Raw genomic sequence first — 17,473 nt, 5'->3', positions numbered from 1 at the left:
TTAGCTGCCTGGATCATACTGACGTCATTCCCACCATCACCTACAAACAGATGTAAAACACCAGTGAATAAAATATCTGGATAAGTACAACAAACCAAGTTAACAAATGATGAACTGTAGTGAAGAATATATCATATAACTGATATATTTCCAGGTTACATTATTGTAAATATATTTCTGATATATGTATTCACTAGGCAGTGTTAATATCAGCCTTCCACTCACCTATTGCACATGTGCGTTTGCCAGTATGAACCTGGAGAAGTTTGACAATGTCTGCCTTCTGTGTCGGCGAACAGCGACACACTACCACACAAGGACATTGGCAGGCTAGCTCTACAAACTCATGTTCATAGTACTTCAGACACACCTGTAATATCATCCTTCAGGGTTAATCATATACCAGGTAAAATCAACTTCTCTTTAACTAATACACATGTATCTATATTAATTAAAATGAAACTTTTTTTTAGTTATGAAATTTTGCTGTATTTGTGAATACTAATATTAAACTTAATTAGTATCTGTACATTTAAATTGTATTAACACTTGATCCACTTAAGGAAAGAATTTATATAGGCTTTGCCTGTTATTCAATCATTGTCAAAAACTCTGAATTTTAAAAAAAAATACAGCAGAATTTACAAGTGTTTCAGTTTATAAATATATGTAAATGATTTATTTGTTACTTCGAGTCATGATATTACAAGATTTTTTTTTTTGCAAGCGTTTTACAAGAGGATTAACCACTCAAGATACACAGATAACTTCTATAACCTCTCTATAAAGACCAACCAAGAAGCAAAGCAAAATGGACTTTTGTATTGTATTGGTCTTTATACACAGGTCAAATTAAATTAAGACATACCATTTTGGAAAGTAGTCTTATTTACCAGGTGAGTGCTAAAGAAGGTTAATTTTCAAGCCTCTTACCAAAGTAGTTTCTGAGGACAGCCAAGGAGAGGATGTATATGGCCAGACTGAATGCCTCGGCTATCACCATTAGGTAGTGCCATGTACGGACTGCTAGTGCCACCATCAGTAACTCCGTGAGGATAAGGGAGGTAAATGTAATTGACACTACATGTACAAAATCCTCATCAAAGAGCCACAGTGCACCATATATAATTATACCACCTGGTGATAGAAAATAGAAATTTTATCTAATCATACATCAAGAAAGAAAACAATATTTCTTTGATATAATATTACCATATGGTAACAGAGTATGAAGAAAAAAAATTCTCTGATATAAAAGAAAAATGCATTGTGGGGGGAAAAATCTTGTGGCAGTGGAATGTTCTGAAAATTCTGAAAATATAACTACTTTAAATGTGATGAATACAATTGTTTTACTAAACAATACCTACATTCACCAAAAGTACAGTCAAACTGAATTGAAGTAAGGCTTACCTTGGTAGACACTTATCAGCACCCACAGGAAAAACGTTTTAAATGAAAGTGACCTCCCCTGAAAAGTTAAATAAAAATATTATTGGACAAATTAAAATATCTTTAAACTTGATACAAAAATTGATATAAATGTGTTTATTCACCTCAATTCCCTTGAAATAAGTACCTTGAAACTGTCTGCTTCCATCACATACCTGAACTGTTTTAATTACCAGTAATATGTACAAATATATACATATATATAAGTTTGATTTGGTTTTATTTCATCTTATCAACAGCTATGGTCATTTAAACATATCCTGTTAATTTTTTGCTTTAAACTGTTTTACTCCATTAAATGTAATTAATCCATTTAAACTTGCCCCATATAACCAGATGATATTACAAATCAAATTGTGCCAATGCCTTGAGGTTGTATTTAACTTAGATGACCTACATACTGAATCAAGTCCTTAAAATGTTAACAAAACCTTGGCATGCAACACACTGCCTCACTTAGATGGACTCGTATATCAAGTATTTTTGTAATGTAGAAGAATCTGAAAATGTCATTTCTTAAATGGAGCACAAAGGTCAAAATACAGGTTACAGTGATCTGTGTTTGATACTTGACACACTATCTTCCCTACATGAATCCTTAACTAATGAAGTTCCAGCGCCTTATTAAGTTTATGGAAAGCTATTTACTAAATTTAGGTAAAAGAGCAAAGTATAGGTCACAGTGACTTTGGTTTGGTATGACACATTATCTCACTTAGATAAACCATACTTTTAGTATGAATGTATAGGACATAAAGCTGGGACAAATGTGAAAATGACAGACATTGATAATGTAAACCAATAAGCTCCCCCACCCCCATCCCTATCAGTTCCAGGTCACTGGTGAGTAACTTATAAAATAAAACATTCTGCTGTGAGAAGTAGATTAATTTCTTCCATTAATGCTTGCCTTTGTCAATTCTTTATACAGCTCTGGGTAGGTGATGGCGATCTCCGCTGACACATCTTTATCAAGTACCAGAGAGAACACAGGGTACATGGTGTAGATGGTGGAGTACCTATACAAACATCACATGTACTTCACTTAGTACTTTAAATATACAACTTTAAAGGGAAAATGATTATTCAAAATATCTCTGTACTGAAAATGAAATAATAATGATTCTTAAAATTTCCATACTAATTTACAGTTAAAGTGATTTTTAAACATTCAAGGTGTACATATTTTTTAAACACATTTTCCAATTTATTCATTGACAAGTTCTTTATTTACATATTCATTTATTTAGTTCAAAGCCAATTTACACTTGATTCTTGTCTTTTGTTCAAAGGACTTACCCCACCATGAGAAAGCCCGGAAATAAGGCTATAGAGGCAAAGTAAAACACAGAAGAAAACACAGCCTGCATGGTACTAATGATGAGGCCTCGATGGATGACAAACTGACTTAGTGACGCTGATCTCTTATAACTGAAATAGAGAGGTTATTATCAACTTTTGTTATACCCCTATAAAATGGTTTCTATAAAAACTCTATTGACAAAAATGCCAATAAATTAACTGTTCCTTCAAGCAGTCCAAAAAACTGTTAAAATTGACTGTTTAATTTGTGCTGTTGGACCGGAGTGACGTCACAATGGGGTATAACGAAACAGTTATCGACTGGGTTTTCGGGCAACAGATTATTTGTTGGACTATCACACAAACTGTTGCCCTCGGCTTTCAGCTTGGGCAACAGCTTGTCTTCGGGTCCAACAAATCATCTGTTGCCCTCAACCCCCGTCAACAACTGTATAATGTTTATGTCTGATAAAGGTGACATGGTACACATTGTACTAGTCATTGAAATGTCACACATATTTTTTTTACTGGTCGCAATTGTGTCATATTATTACATAAAATATGTTAAACATTTTTACCATGTTGGACGGCATTGTGATCCGGTTGTTATGTCATAATGAAAAATATTTAACTGACTGTTAAAAACTAAATGACATTCTCAGAAATAATCTGGTTTTAATGTTGAAGAATTGTTATTTCTTTTGAAATTATATAATTTATAGCAGGATACATTCTGCTTTATAGTTAACAATTTGGTAGAATGATAAGGTCTTTATTTCTCAGACCTAACAAAGTAATTCTTACCTATTTCTACCATGAACCATTAATAATCTGCCAATGTGAGAAAATTGTGTAATGGAAAAATCAGCTGCCAAGGACGCTTGTTTACCTTCCTACAACACACAATGGGAAGGACATCTTCATTTAATTCATTTAGATATCTTTTTTATAGGACACAACACATTTGGTAAATTCTCTTGCTCTATCCTTGATGTGTCCAGAAATTACCTACATTTTAATAACACATACAGGAGTTTAAAGTCAACACTTTTTTAATTATTACTGTATACTAACAAGTATTTACATTTAAGCATAATTTGTATAGTAAAAACTCAACTGAGTTATGAATGTGATATTTTCAGAGATGCACTTGTCAAAACTTAAATCTGTCAAATGCTCTCAATCTATCTTTTTACATGTGTATTTTTTTACCTTGCCTACAATTCCTATACCCGCGTTAGCTGCCTGGATCATACTGACGTCATTCCCACCATCACCTACAAACAGATGTAAAACACCAGTGAATAAAATATCTGGATAAGTACAACAAACCAAGTTAACAAATGATGAACTGTAGTGAAGAATATATCATATAACTGATATATTTCCAGGTTACATTATTGTAAATATATTTCTGATATATGTATTCACTAGGCAGTGTTAATATCAGCCTTCCACTCACCTATTGCACATGTGCGTTTGCCAGTATGAACCTGGAGAAGTTTGACAATGTCTGCCTTCTGTGTCGGCGAACAGCGACACACTACCACACAAGGACATTGGCAGGCTAGCTCTACAAACTCATGTTCATAGTACTTCAGACACACCTGTAATATCATCCTTCAGGGTTAATCATATACCAGGTAAAATCAACTTCTCTTTAACTAATACACATGTATCTATATTAATTAAAATGAAACTTTTTTTTAGTTATGAAATTTTGCTGTATTTGTGAATACTAATATTAAACTTAATTAGTATCTGTACATTTAAATTGTATTAACACTTGATCCACTTAAGGAAAGAATTTATATAGGCTTTGCCTGTTATTCAATCCTTTTTACTATAACATTTTGTCAATAGCATTTGTGGAAACGAAAAACAAGATAAATCTAATTGATATAAACGTAACTTTGTATCATATGTAATCAATGTATGTATAATCGTAGCAGCAGCTAAGCATAAAATGCAATTGGCTTCTTCAAGCCTTGAAAAAACTACACCGACATTTTTTGTGTTTTACAACCAAATCAAAATATTCATTACATCTAGTTAAAGATTAAAAGTGTCTGCCTCCACTACACTGATTGCTTGTTAGGATGTATATTTCTCTAAACTGCGCTACATACCTGTAGAGAATTCCCTGTTATAACTAAAACAGCATCTTGTTTCCTACGTAGAGCGTTGAGTTCCAGATGGGCCTCTGTACGTCCATTAACAACCCCAAATGTGTGAATGTCCTGTATCCGTGACACAAGTTTTGAACTTTTGGAAATACAAATGGCTGTCTCAAGTTTGTCTCCTGTCAACATCCACACCTGGTACGGTAAGAAAACATTAGATTTCTTGTATAAATACCTAATCAGAACAAATAGTGCAGATTTAAAAGGTGAATTTTGGTTTGATTTGTTTTGACATTTAAGGACCTGTCAGGTTTATTGGTGGAGGAAATCCAGAGTACCCTTAGAAAAAACACCAACAAGCAGTTAGTACCTTGCAATTACCCCACATGGAATTTGAACAAGCGACACAGAGGAGGAGGGTTTGTGGTAATGTTATAACATCAAAACCATGCGGACACTTCTGCCTCTAAAAAACCTTGTTGGTGAAGGTCAGTAGATCACTCACTACAATACCATTGTGTAGGTATAAAGTCACAAGAAGCACATCAATCTTCATCTGTATTTAACATAAAAAAGTGTATTTTTACAAGCTAGACACCAGCATAGGTCTAACTCTCTGATTCCATTGTTTTTCTTGAATGAATTTTTGTTTCATTACAACATGCTGTAATTTCAGCATTGCTTCAGTATGACTTACTGTACTTCCAGCATTATTTCAGTATGACCTACTGTAACTCCAGCCTTGGCTTGATATTCATTCCAGCATTGTTTCAGTATGACTTACTTAAATTCTAGCATTGTTTCAGTATTACTTACTTTAATTCCAGCGTTTTTTAGCAGTTCCAGTGTAGGCCTAACTCCCTCCTGAAGTTTATCCTCAACACCTGTCAGACTCAGTAGGTCCATGTCTCGCTCCAGACTTTCTATCACGGCCTGGACCTTGACATTACGGTCTTGGATACTCATCTTTGCCTGGTGATACCGCGTCTAGTAAAACAAAAACACACTCAGGTACTGGACAAAATGATACAAACTTTTATATAACAAACTTAAAAAGTCAACTTCCCATTAGGCTAATGATTCAAATATCTATATCAGTGAACAGATATGTCCATGATTTTTTTTTTTTATTTTTACCAATTATCATTGATTCTATTTTTATCTTTTTTTATTTAATTTGTTTCTATTTTTTTATTTTTTTTTTTATTTTGCTCAAAATCCATATGCAAATGGTAAGATTATTTCAACAAATTCTATTGTGCATAGTATTTCTATTAAGTACAAGAGAATGGGAAAACATCCTTTCACAATTATTGACTTTACCTCAAACTCCTGGTACTGTTCATCAGTGAGGACCTTTTTGGCCACCACCAGTGTCCTCAACCCCTCACGAGCCATGTTACCACACTGTAAAAGTCAGTGTTACTTATTAGGTAGGAGGGACAACAATTTTATAATTAAAGGTTATATACAAGGAAAGTTGGACATTACCAGATTGCACCTCGGATTATCATGTTACCAAATAAGTACATGTCCTTACTTTTTACATAAGGTCAAAGTCACGAAAATGTTTACATACATATGTAAGGCAATCCTTGAGAGAATACCACTCCAACACCAAATTTAGTTACAAATATCTTTTTTAAAATTTAAAATGACTTTTACAAGTTAAATAGAAATACTATTAATGCAAAATTCTTGTGTATTTGAATACATTAATATGTAAACACAAGCTATTCATATATTTGTAGAAGCTTTATCAAGTTTGATGATAAAGTTTTATCATGATTTTTGTAAGTTTCACTTTTTAAAATCTCTCTCTATATAGAAATGTTCCCTTATCTACTGACCTCCTCATCTAGCCAGTCATTGTACTGTACAATGGTCTGCATCACCACATCAGCACCCTTCATGTAGAAAATTATCTCGCCTGTTGCCTCCTCCTGTAAAAGATCGTAGATTCTTACTCTGTATATATTTCAAACCATTATAACATTCAATCTCACAAAAAATTGATAGTGTTAGGAGAAACAGGTATTGTTGTATCCTAGTACTCAAGTATCCATTTGGGACAAATCCAAAAGGAGCAGAAACAGATCAAACAAAATTACTGGACCTTATATTTATTAATCAATGAAGATGTAGCTCATTATCAGCAGGCTTTAGTTTGATGTACTTTGGTAAATTTGAGGTTCCAAGGACAAGTACATAGGAGATAGTGCCCCTCCACTGCCCCCACCCCCTCCTTATAGATGAGACACTAACAGCACATGTATGTATGTCACACCTACCTTAACAATGATTCCCATACGTTTAGTTTCCGAAGTGAAAGGGAATATCTGTAGTATCTGGTAACCGATGATGGAGCCATTGGGAGCTCTAAGCTGCATGCTGTTAAGGTCTCGCTTCAGAAGGGCCAGACCTACGCTTTCTGTCCACGACACTAGGGCAACCTAAACAACAAACAAAATACAACATACAAATTGCCCACAACAAACACTTAACTCAACAGGACTTATGGAAGTATACACAAATATTTATCATAAAGTACACAACAAACCCTTACCTCATCAGGGTTTGAGGTATTTTACAAAAATAATGATTACAAAGTACACAACAAATTCTTACCTCATCAGGACTTGAGGAAGCATACACAAATATCTATTACAAAGTACACAACAAACCCTTAACTCATCAGGACTTATGGAAGCATACACAAATATCTATTATAAAGTACATTGTACACAACAATCCCTTACCTCATCAGGACTTGAGGTAGTGTACACAAATATCTATATTAAGGTGCACAACAAACCCTTACCTCATCAGGACTTGAGGAATTGTACACAAATAATGATTACAAAGTACACAACAATCCCTTACCTCATCAGGACTTGATGCCTGGTACACAACTTTCTGTTGGCTCTGCTGATCTGCCTCAGTATCTGAACTGGTATCTGTGCTGCCTTCATTTTCAAACACTGGCGTGACATTATGACACAGTGCAATGGCCTTGACCGCTTCAAATGTTCTTGTGACTACTGTCCTCCTTACAGGACCGGATCGTGTTGGTGTAGTGGTGGGACCCAGAAATGGCTGCTGAGTCGCCTGTTGTTGTTGCTGGCTAAATGTTGTACGCAGGTGTGCCATCACCTGGTACAATGACATTGAAAATTAAGTAAGCTGTATTTTCACTAGAGCCACAACATATTTTCAAGTAACTTCTGATTTATTCTCTTGCAGTCAATTACAATAGGTTTGTTAAAATACTGTAATGTCTTTAAACATAGTAAAAGGTATGACTATATGTACAGTATAAATTTTCATTACAGTTATGAACTAATATATAGGACATACTACATGCCCTCGCCCCCATATGAAATTTGAATACTTCATGGCAGAGACGTTAAAATACTTTTCAGAAATTTTCATTTGAAATTGATATTCCATAAATTATGAGTAGAGTTGGAATAAATACCAACCAAAATCAAGACATACCTCATCCATTGTTTCTGGTGTGTATGCTACTGTTCCAAGATGAAGTTTCTTAAAAATCTGAAGAAAAAAAAGTATTTAATGTACAACATTTCTGTAATAAATGGATTTTATTGATATCACTTTTATAGAGAACTGCATACAAATCTGGGTTGATTATATTAAGGTGATTACACCTTGAAGATTGACCAATTTTAGATGACAACACTATACAATACTATACAAGGACATAGTCATTCAGATCCCCCGCCAATGAAGATATCAAAGCTGAAGTAAGTTTGATTGTGGAGACTTATGTGTATGAAAAAAAAAAACAGGAGAAAAGGAAGTTGAGCTAAAGAAAGATGGAGTATAATTCAAGTAGAGCGGGGCTGCAATTGTTGAATCAGGTATACAGCCTTGACATTTATATTAGACTATATACACAAAGATGAGTGGAGTTTTGCAAAGTAACATTTACCATTTACCATGATATTTTCAGCAATGTTTCCATGGTAACGGAAAAAGTGCATAGAATGAAAACCTAAAAATAGCAAAAGGTACTACTAGACCATACAAACAATGTGTCTATGAAGTTTCGTGGTTTTAGAGTTATGCTCCAGAAATGAACCTGCTACAAAAATATGATATTTTCAGCAATGTTTCTATGGTTACAGAAAAAAAAGCACAAAAAGTGAAAACCTAAAAATAGCAAAAGGCACTACTAGACCATAAGAACAATGTGTCTATGAAGTTTCATGGAAATATCTCTACTGGTTTAGAGTTGTTCTCCGGAAACGATTCTTACACAAAAATCTGCCATTTTCAGCAATGTTTCCATGGTTACAGAAAAAAGTACAAAAAGTGAAAACCTTAAAATAGCAAAAGGCACTACTAGACCATAAGACTAATGTGCCTATGGAGTTCCGTGCATATATCTCAACCAGTTTTCCAGTTATGCTGCAGAAACGAACCTGGTACAAAAATATGATATTTTCAGCAATGTTTCCATGGTTACTGAAAAAGTGCAAAAAATGAAAACCTAAAAATAGCAAAAGGCACTACTAGACCGTAAGAACAACGTGTCTATGAAGTTTCATGGAAATATCTCTGCTGGTTTTAGAGTTGTTCTCCGGAAACGATTCTTACACAAAAATCTGCCATTTTCAGCAATGTTTCCATGGTTACAGAAAAAAGTACAAAAAGTGAAAACCTTAAAATAGCAAAAGGCACTACTACACATAAGACCAATAAGACTAATGTGCCTATGGAAACAATTCCGTTTCCTGCAGAAAAGTACAAAAGTAAAATAGCTCAACCAAGTTTTCCAGTTATGCTGCAGAAACGAACGGTACAAAAATATGATATTTTCAGCAATGTTTCCATGGTTACTGAAAAGTGCAAAAAATGATAACCTAAAAATAGCAAAAGGCACTACTAGACCGTAAGAACAATGTGTCTATGAAGTTTCATGGAAATATCTCTGCTGGTTTTTGAGTTGTTCTCCGGAAACGATTCTTACACAAAATCTGCCATTTTCAGCAATGTTTCCATGGTTACAGAAAAAAATACAAAAAGTGAAAACCTTAAAATAGCAAAAGGCACTACTACTCCATAAGACCAATGTATCTATGAATTTTCGTGGAAATATCTCTTCTGGTTTTAGAGTTATGCTCCGGAAACGAACCTGGTACAAAAATATGATATTTTCAGCAATGTTTCCATGGTTACGGAAAAAATGCAAAAAATGAAAACCTCAAAATAGCAAAAGGCACTACTAGACCATAAGACCAATGTGTGTATGAAGTTTCGTGGAAATATCTCTACTGGTTTTAGAATTATGCTCCGGAAACCATTCGTACGGACGGACACGGACGGACGGAACCCATTTGTATATCCCCCGCAATTTCGTTGGGCGGGGGATAAAAAGAATACCCAATATCTCCTCATGTCAAGGGAGATAAATCCTCACCATTTCATTCTGTGTGAGTGTGCCAGTTTTGTCTGACAATAGGTAACTGATCCTTCCCAGCTCCTCGGGTATGGTGGTCGTACGAACAATCGTCTCCGGTACCATCTTATCTCGCTGGATGAACCAAGAATAGGCAGCTTTACCCATGTCTAAATTCACACGTAAACTGGAATCAGAAATTCAGAAAATTATTACAGTGGACATTTTCATAACAGATGATAAAATATGTGAAAGCAGATCCATATTAATGATATTTGTCAAAACTCAGTTACATGAATTAAGGGAACCTAACACTACAGTTAATATGGTATTCGAAGCAGAATAACTGTGTGTCATTATTGCTGACTTGATTTACCTGATAGGAATGATGTAAGAGAAGAGGAGAATGAATCTAAACAGATATCTGTACCATGGTCCTACAAATCCCTGAAAATACAAAACAGAACACAATTATATGAGAATAAGCATTTGATAACACTAGTAACTACATCAAACATTTTGTACTTTGAAAACTAGTTTAAAACTTTTCAGATTTAAGGAAAAGATCAAACAACAAATTCAATCAAAGTACTGAAAGTACTGAGAGCTTAAGGCAAGTGAAGAAATTTAATTTGCAGGTATTCAGATGAGTAGACATAAAAAACAAGTGTTAACTACCCAAAAAGCTAAGAAGGCTACCATACAGCAGTTACCTAGGGTAGCTGCCATAGTTCTTATTCTCGCTTTTGAATAATGATAATTCAAATGCTTTCACATTCAATGTAAAAGATTATCAACTTCATGATATTCATGAAAGGGCCACTAGGCTACCTTTCCGAAACAAAAAATTAAAAATCTTTTTATAACAATTATAATATAATAAATTGAAGTTTTGCCTTGTGGCGCAGAAATGGTCAACTAACCCATTGTAATTATGACGACGCCAGGAACATAATACAACCTGCGATATGAAACTTAACCTTTTATTTATTTCAATAAAGTTGTTCATAATGTGAAGAGGGCCTTTTTCCTTATGCTAACAAGTTTTCCGTCAAATATACACTATACTGATATACATTTACATGTACTTGGACAAGTTGGTGAAATACATAGTATACAAGCATAACTTTTCGGTTAAAACTGTACTTTACTTTAACGCATACAGATCCACAAATATCCCCTAAGTAAAGCCTAACTTTGTTTCAGCATCTCCCATGTACCGACAGTTTTTACAAGTAGGTCATGGCCATCTAGCGTACAGTACCAGTTAGGCTATATCTAGATGCTCCACATGCTCCCGGCAATGTTTCTATTCAGTACGTGTAGCGACGCCTTATGTGATTTCTGAGAATAATGTCCAACAACCAGAAAAAACATTCAGACTTCTCTGGGTTTATCTAATGATAATTTGTTTGCAATGATTTCCCCACTGGTACCCCTTACACACATGAAATCTTCAACAACAAGTAACCAATTTTTTGTTGGCCCTGCAGGTAGGGCGTTAGAATTGTACCTGCTGCCCTTATTGCATGATCGTAAAAGGTGACTAAATTTAGGATCTTATCTTTTCTATTCTTCCTAACTTACTTTATCTTTCCCAATGCCTCCATTGGCACCGCCTCACTTTTGGCCTTGAGATGAGCGTTCGCCCCTGTAAGGAAGGCTCTGGGTTCTGTCCCCTGGCCGAGATAGACCAAAGTCTATAAAAGTTGTAGTTTCCGCTCCTGCTTAGCGTTCAGCATAAGGGGAGTGGGACGACTGGTTTGCCCGTTGTCAGTATAATGTGACCGGGTGGGGAGTGTTGTTTGGTGTCTTCAGTTGCATGCTTCAGTGATATAGCACTATAAAAAGGGCAACAGTTCCACTATACAAGAAGACACAACATGAATTTACTGCAGTCTCCCAAAACACGCACCTTCACACGACATTCACGCAACACACTGCATACATAGGAGGCCATAGCTGTTAATAGGACGTTAATTAATCAAACAAACAACACACGTAAATCATTTGGGAAAGCCAATCAAAGTGCAGTGATAGGGAAGGCCACGCGCCCTGCGCCATACGCGCATTTGTTGGATAAATGACGCATCAAAAAACATACTTAGACATTTTGATTGATCATCGGTAAGATATTATGGTTTTTGAGACGGACCCCGGTTTCTAAACACGATGACGTAAGATCTTTTTTTATTGGTTCCCCACCCGCTGATTTGTCAAATGTATACAGAGGTTATATGACATGTATTACAAACCACTAATGCATTGAAATATCGAGTTTTGTTTATCGTTTTTTAAGAAAATGTAACTATTTATCGTGTTCTGCCTTCGAGTGTAAGTGTTTTTCATCTAAATAAGCGACTTGTCACGTGACACTCAGCAATGGTATAAGCGGTCCGATGTAAACAAAGATGTCATAACGCAAAATCTGATACTGTTCAGGGAGTTCCCTGCGTTAGAACCTAGATGTAAATCTGATACTGTACTTGCTGGTCGAAATCATCTATGAGAGATAATTTCCATTCTTTTCACTCAACAGCTTGAAAGCGACAGAGACAATTTCTTTAGCATCCCCCCGATGCGGTCGATCACATTCACGTAACTTTATCTGAAGAACACCTGAACAACGCAACCACGTGCATTACGCTAGTAATCTTCAACATCCCTTCCGTATTTGGAGACAGAAACAGTAAAATTTGTAAGCGTTCATTTCGTTTTGTTTCTACATTAAATAAATTGGTCTTTGGGTCGGTATATGAACTACATACCACTTATGTTTCTGATTTTGTATTTGACAAACAATGACGCATGAAGTGAACTAGGTAACATGTCTGTGTATTTCTGCTAACATACATATAATCAATGTTTTGTTTTACAACAAGAAAAAAAAAGTTTAATATTACTTCTAATTTTGAAGCAGTTTCTGGTTAAATGATCAGTTAACAAATTCATCTGCTAGCATTTTTTACTTATTTGCTGAATCAACAGTACACTGACTAATGAGTGACTAATAAAACATTGATGATACATGCTGATGTTAATTTTTGTTTTCGCCTCAATGTCCCTAGAAAATGTTGTTTTGGCGCATTGTCTGATCAAATGTCCCATCGAAATTTTATTTCAAGGGGACATAGTCGCATAGTAACAAATCTCCTTCCCTATCACTGAAGTGAACTGTGTTTAATTATGTTTATTCAAAAATACTTGAATAAAATAACATAGCATAACATAACAAAACATTATTTTTATTTTACTCTTTAGTGATACATGTCCATCTGAACGTATGCTTTTTGATATGTTTTTACATACCGTAAATCTGTTCAATTGCAAATTTACTTGAAACCTGCAGTCCGCTAATTATGTCATGTTCATCATTAGATGTTTTGCAACACTACGGTCAATTAGACAGAATTGTAACCCTAGATCTGACGACAAAGTTGTCTAGAGCTTTATATATCTGCCATTGCAGCTAGTTAATATATGCCCGGTATTATTTCACTGCTTCTTGATAATCTCAATTCTTCAACATTTTGAGTCTGCTGTGGATGACTAGCAAATATTGGGTCCTGTTATTTTAGAATTTAACAAAATATGCAATAATTTCAATAAAAAGTTATAGAGTCCTCTAACATAAACTTAAAGAATTTTGTTAAGTTCAAGTCAGTTGTGGAGTCTTGTTTACAAGTAATTTGAGTTAATATATTAGCATCATTTTTAATCTTTTTATTTTTAATTTTTATCAATATTTTAAGCTCATGTTTCCAGTTTTTAAATCAGAGATAATAATTGTCTTAATAAAATCTAGCCTTATTAGTGATTACACTTGTCTCTTAAACTTCATATACACACATGTATATTATGTACAAATGTATTGTGTATACATGATTGTGTAACAGGAGAGGAGAAAATGTAGCGGCCAGACCGGGATTCAAACCCGGGACCCTCAGAACACTAGCTGAGTGCTCTACCGACTCAGCTACCTGGTCTCCGATGATTGACCCAGTCCAATCCTGCTACACTCCTCCCTCCTTTCTCAAAGTCTTCACCCTCGAAGACATACGAGAATCTTCCAAATACCACCAACGTGGGTTATTTAGTTGGGCGCCAATTTTGTAACAGGAGAGGAGAAAATGTAGCGGCCAGACCGGGATTCAAATCCGGGACCCTCAGAACACTAGCCGAGTGCTCTACCGACTGAGCTACCTGGTCACCGATGATCGACCCAGTCCAATCCCGCTACAATTGTATCTCTATATTGATTAGCTACTGTTGTAGCAGAGTCAGTCAGAAGGTGATATCTTTTCCTCTACAACAGTAGCTATATATTAATTGATTACATCAATATGCTAATTCATTGTCATGTATGTTACACACTATACAAAATCCTACATACTGTTATGTTTTGTGATGTGACACTCCATTAACACGGTATCAATATGGACAATTTGGCAAATTAAATCTGTTACACCTACTGAATTAAATGCATTAAATTGTATGTCATAAAATTAGAAAATAATGCTAGCAGTTAATTTTTGTCAACTTCGAATTTGAAAAGGAAACTGCTCCAAAATATAAAGTAATGTTCTTGTTCTTGTAATAAAATAAAACATCTATATCACATACGTTAGCAGAAATACACAGAGACACGTAAGTTCACTGCATGTGTAATTTATTTACTGTAGACAGGTATAAGCAAAACGAAACGAACACTTACGATTTTTGCTGTTTCTGTGTCCAAATACGAATGGAATGTTGTAGGCCTTGATTATTGCCACACGGGTCGTGTTGGGGAAGTACCCGGGTACCCGTCAAAATACACGTAGGAACCATGTGTAGGCTTCCCGGCCGGGCATCCGTCAAAATACTGACGAAACATACTGATACTGAGTGTTAGATGTCTGTGTAAACGTAAAATTCAGTAACAAGAAGTACAAAATAGCACTCTTTTGTTCTATTATACTCACAAAGGATGACACTTCATCTGCTAACGACATGTTCACAAGCAACATTGTTGCAATTCTTATTTCCCATGATCGGAGAAGTGATCATGAATGGCGCACATGTTTACTTTCACTATCGGTATGCTGTATATGACAACACCAGAGGCTATCCGAATGAAGACTACGTCACTCTTTTGTACTTCCTGTTGCGCATGTGCGGTAAACAACATCTGTCACGGACATTCTGGGCTCTGTCAGCTTGTTACATTACGATTGTATGATGTTACCGATTGATATTAAATTGATAAACCAATGCCATTTGCAGTATTGGAGAATAAATCTCTCACATTTCATTATGATTACATTGAAATTTGCTCCATCTGCAGATCGCCCCAAACAACATCGGTAAATTGTACCACTAAGCTAACTCACGAAGTTGATACGTTCACATAGGAATACGTTCACATACTGTAGGAATACAGGTCGAGTATCTAGGTACGAATCGGATACTTCAATTCGGGTACACGAGGACAAAATTTAGTACTCATACCAACCCTACTTATACATACTTAAATCCTGTCAATTCCTTTATTTAGTGTTATCTAAACTAGAAGTTCATCCTATATGCAAATGATTGGCGAGAATTTAGGTCATCGATCGCTATCATTCATGCAAATTATTCTCACTATTTTCCATTAATAGACAATGATATTATAGCTTTGGACACATTTTTGAAACTATAACACTTAAGGAAATACTACAGATTTTTTTCATGCAATCATAATTACACCATGACAGCATATTTGCTTTAGAAAGCGGATTTTTTGGACCTGAGGTGTAGTACTTTTTCACGCTAGGTGGTGTCGTAGTCGAAAAGGCATTTCCAGTATTTCCGGTATCGAAGGCAATGACAATACGCTGTAAGGCTATATAGCCTTAAGCGTAACAAAACATAATGAGTTCAACAAAGGGTAACAGTACAGAAAATCTTAACTTTAAGAGCATCAACTTTCGGTTTAGATTTTGTCTAATCTTGTCAGTTCTATCCACAGTCTGAGTCAATTGAAGATGTGCCAGGTTTGGTGGAACATAAAGTATCAGCACAAAGAACACCACCCTAAGCCAGTACCAGCAAACTGTTGTTCATGTAAACTTCAGAGGTGGAGTGGTTGAAGATAAATGTTAAACATCTTAACCATTCAGTCATGCCTACTTATTACTTTGTAGAGGTCAAGAGCATTTTTGGTAAAATGTCAAACATTTGAATCACTGTATGACCACTACCAATAGGTCAGGACAACAGGAGGACAAATGTTGGACACAATAACCATTTGGCATACTCATCTAAACACAATTTACCGGTAACTCACCTTCAGACAGATCATCACAACAGACAGAGCTACTACAGCAAAGAACAGCACTTTGGTCAACGTGTTGATTTCAAGGTCCAGGAGCCCGACCTGTTGGTTCAGAAAATACAAATAATGGCAAAAACACTCCATATAGGCTGGTTAAGGAATCACCTTTTTATTTAGATGCAAGTCTATGCAGGGATGAAATTTTGAAGATATATTTTTTATTATTGACCTAAAAGTCTGAATTCACTTGAAATGTATCCTTATTTGTTTTTTATTAACACTTCTGTAGTTATTAATGATGAAATCTAAATATTACCACTTAGTGTTACAATAGCCTTTATTCTTTTTTATTCCACTATCTTTTATCCTTATTCTTTAAAACTTTTACACTCCTTGTACCAACTCTAGAAGATCTTACCTTGTTCTGAGGTTTAGATGTATTCATCACACTGCGGGTCTCACTCCCTGTGTATATCACTACACCCAAAGCTGTGCCCGATGCCACCACTGTGTTGGACCACAACACATTCTCCACACTCAAAGAGTCCTCCTCACCCATGGTGTCCGTCTGCAAAGGTCAAAATAAGGAGGTCAAGGTCAATGTAAAATGTAAATGAGTAAGTGTTTTATAATGCTATTATATTTAGATCAATAGCTGTAATGCTTGTCAATACTTCAATGTACATTTAAACAAATTTATGCTTTTTGTTTAATTTTAAAATTATTTTTTTATATTTCTTACTTTCTCAGTATTACAGCTAAGCAGTAAATGAGAAACTGACCCGTTTGAACGTTCCTACAAAGTTATGGATATCCTTCTGTGGGGCCTCAGCGTACACCTGAGCTTTAATGTCCAGAATATCCTTCAACAGA

General features: G+C 35.2%; 1 protein-coding gene across 2 annotated transcripts in view; it reads right to left on the bottom strand.

Moving 5' to 3' along the window:
• Nucleotides 1-17,473, bottom strand: part of LOC138315889 (probable phospholipid-transporting ATPase IIB) — a 39,486-nt gene that overhangs the window by 6,851 nt on the left and 15,162 nt on the right. The window contains exons 7-25 of one of the 2 annotated variants that reach the window (XM_069257206.1): nt 17,383-17,463; nt 17,019-17,168; nt 16,613-16,702; nt 10,679-10,749; nt 10,324-10,489; nt 8,376-8,432; nt 7,761-8,030; nt 7,169-7,330; nt 6,728-6,820; nt 6,201-6,284; nt 5,694-5,864; nt 4,884-5,072; nt 4,217-4,361; nt 3,967-4,031; nt 3,559-3,647; nt 2,752-2,883; nt 2,363-2,471; nt 1,414-1,471; nt 934-1,137 (exon numbers count right to left, since the gene is read on the bottom strand). In XM_069257206.1, the coding sequence (XP_069113307.1) occupies nt 934-1,137; nt 1,414-1,471; nt 2,363-2,471; nt 2,752-2,883; nt 3,559-3,647; nt 3,967-4,031; nt 4,217-4,361; nt 4,884-5,072; nt 5,694-5,864; nt 6,201-6,284; nt 6,728-6,820; nt 7,169-7,330; nt 7,761-8,030; nt 8,376-8,432; nt 10,324-10,489; nt 10,679-10,749; nt 16,613-16,702; nt 17,019-17,168; nt 17,383-17,463 (2,386 nt within the window). Of the gene's footprint in view, nt 1-855; nt 1,138-1,413; nt 1,472-2,362; nt 2,472-2,751; nt 2,884-3,558; nt 3,648-3,966; nt 4,032-4,216; nt 4,362-4,883; nt 5,073-5,693; nt 5,865-6,200; nt 6,285-6,727; nt 6,821-7,168; nt 7,331-7,760; nt 8,031-8,375; nt 8,433-10,323; nt 10,490-10,678; nt 10,750-16,612; nt 16,703-17,018; nt 17,169-17,382; nt 17,464-17,473 lie in introns of those variants that run through there. The other variant, XM_069257207.1, reaches the window with a different exon arrangement.

The sequence above is a fragment of the Argopecten irradians genome, chromosome 2 (assembly GCF_041381155.1).
Source record: "Argopecten irradians isolate NY chromosome 2, Ai_NY, whole genome shotgun sequence".
Lineage (NCBI taxonomy): Eukaryota > Metazoa > Mollusca > Bivalvia > Pectinida > Pectinidae > Argopecten > Argopecten irradians.
Note: the sequence above shows the minus strand (reverse complement) of the source record. Positions and strands in the feature narration are given on the sequence as shown.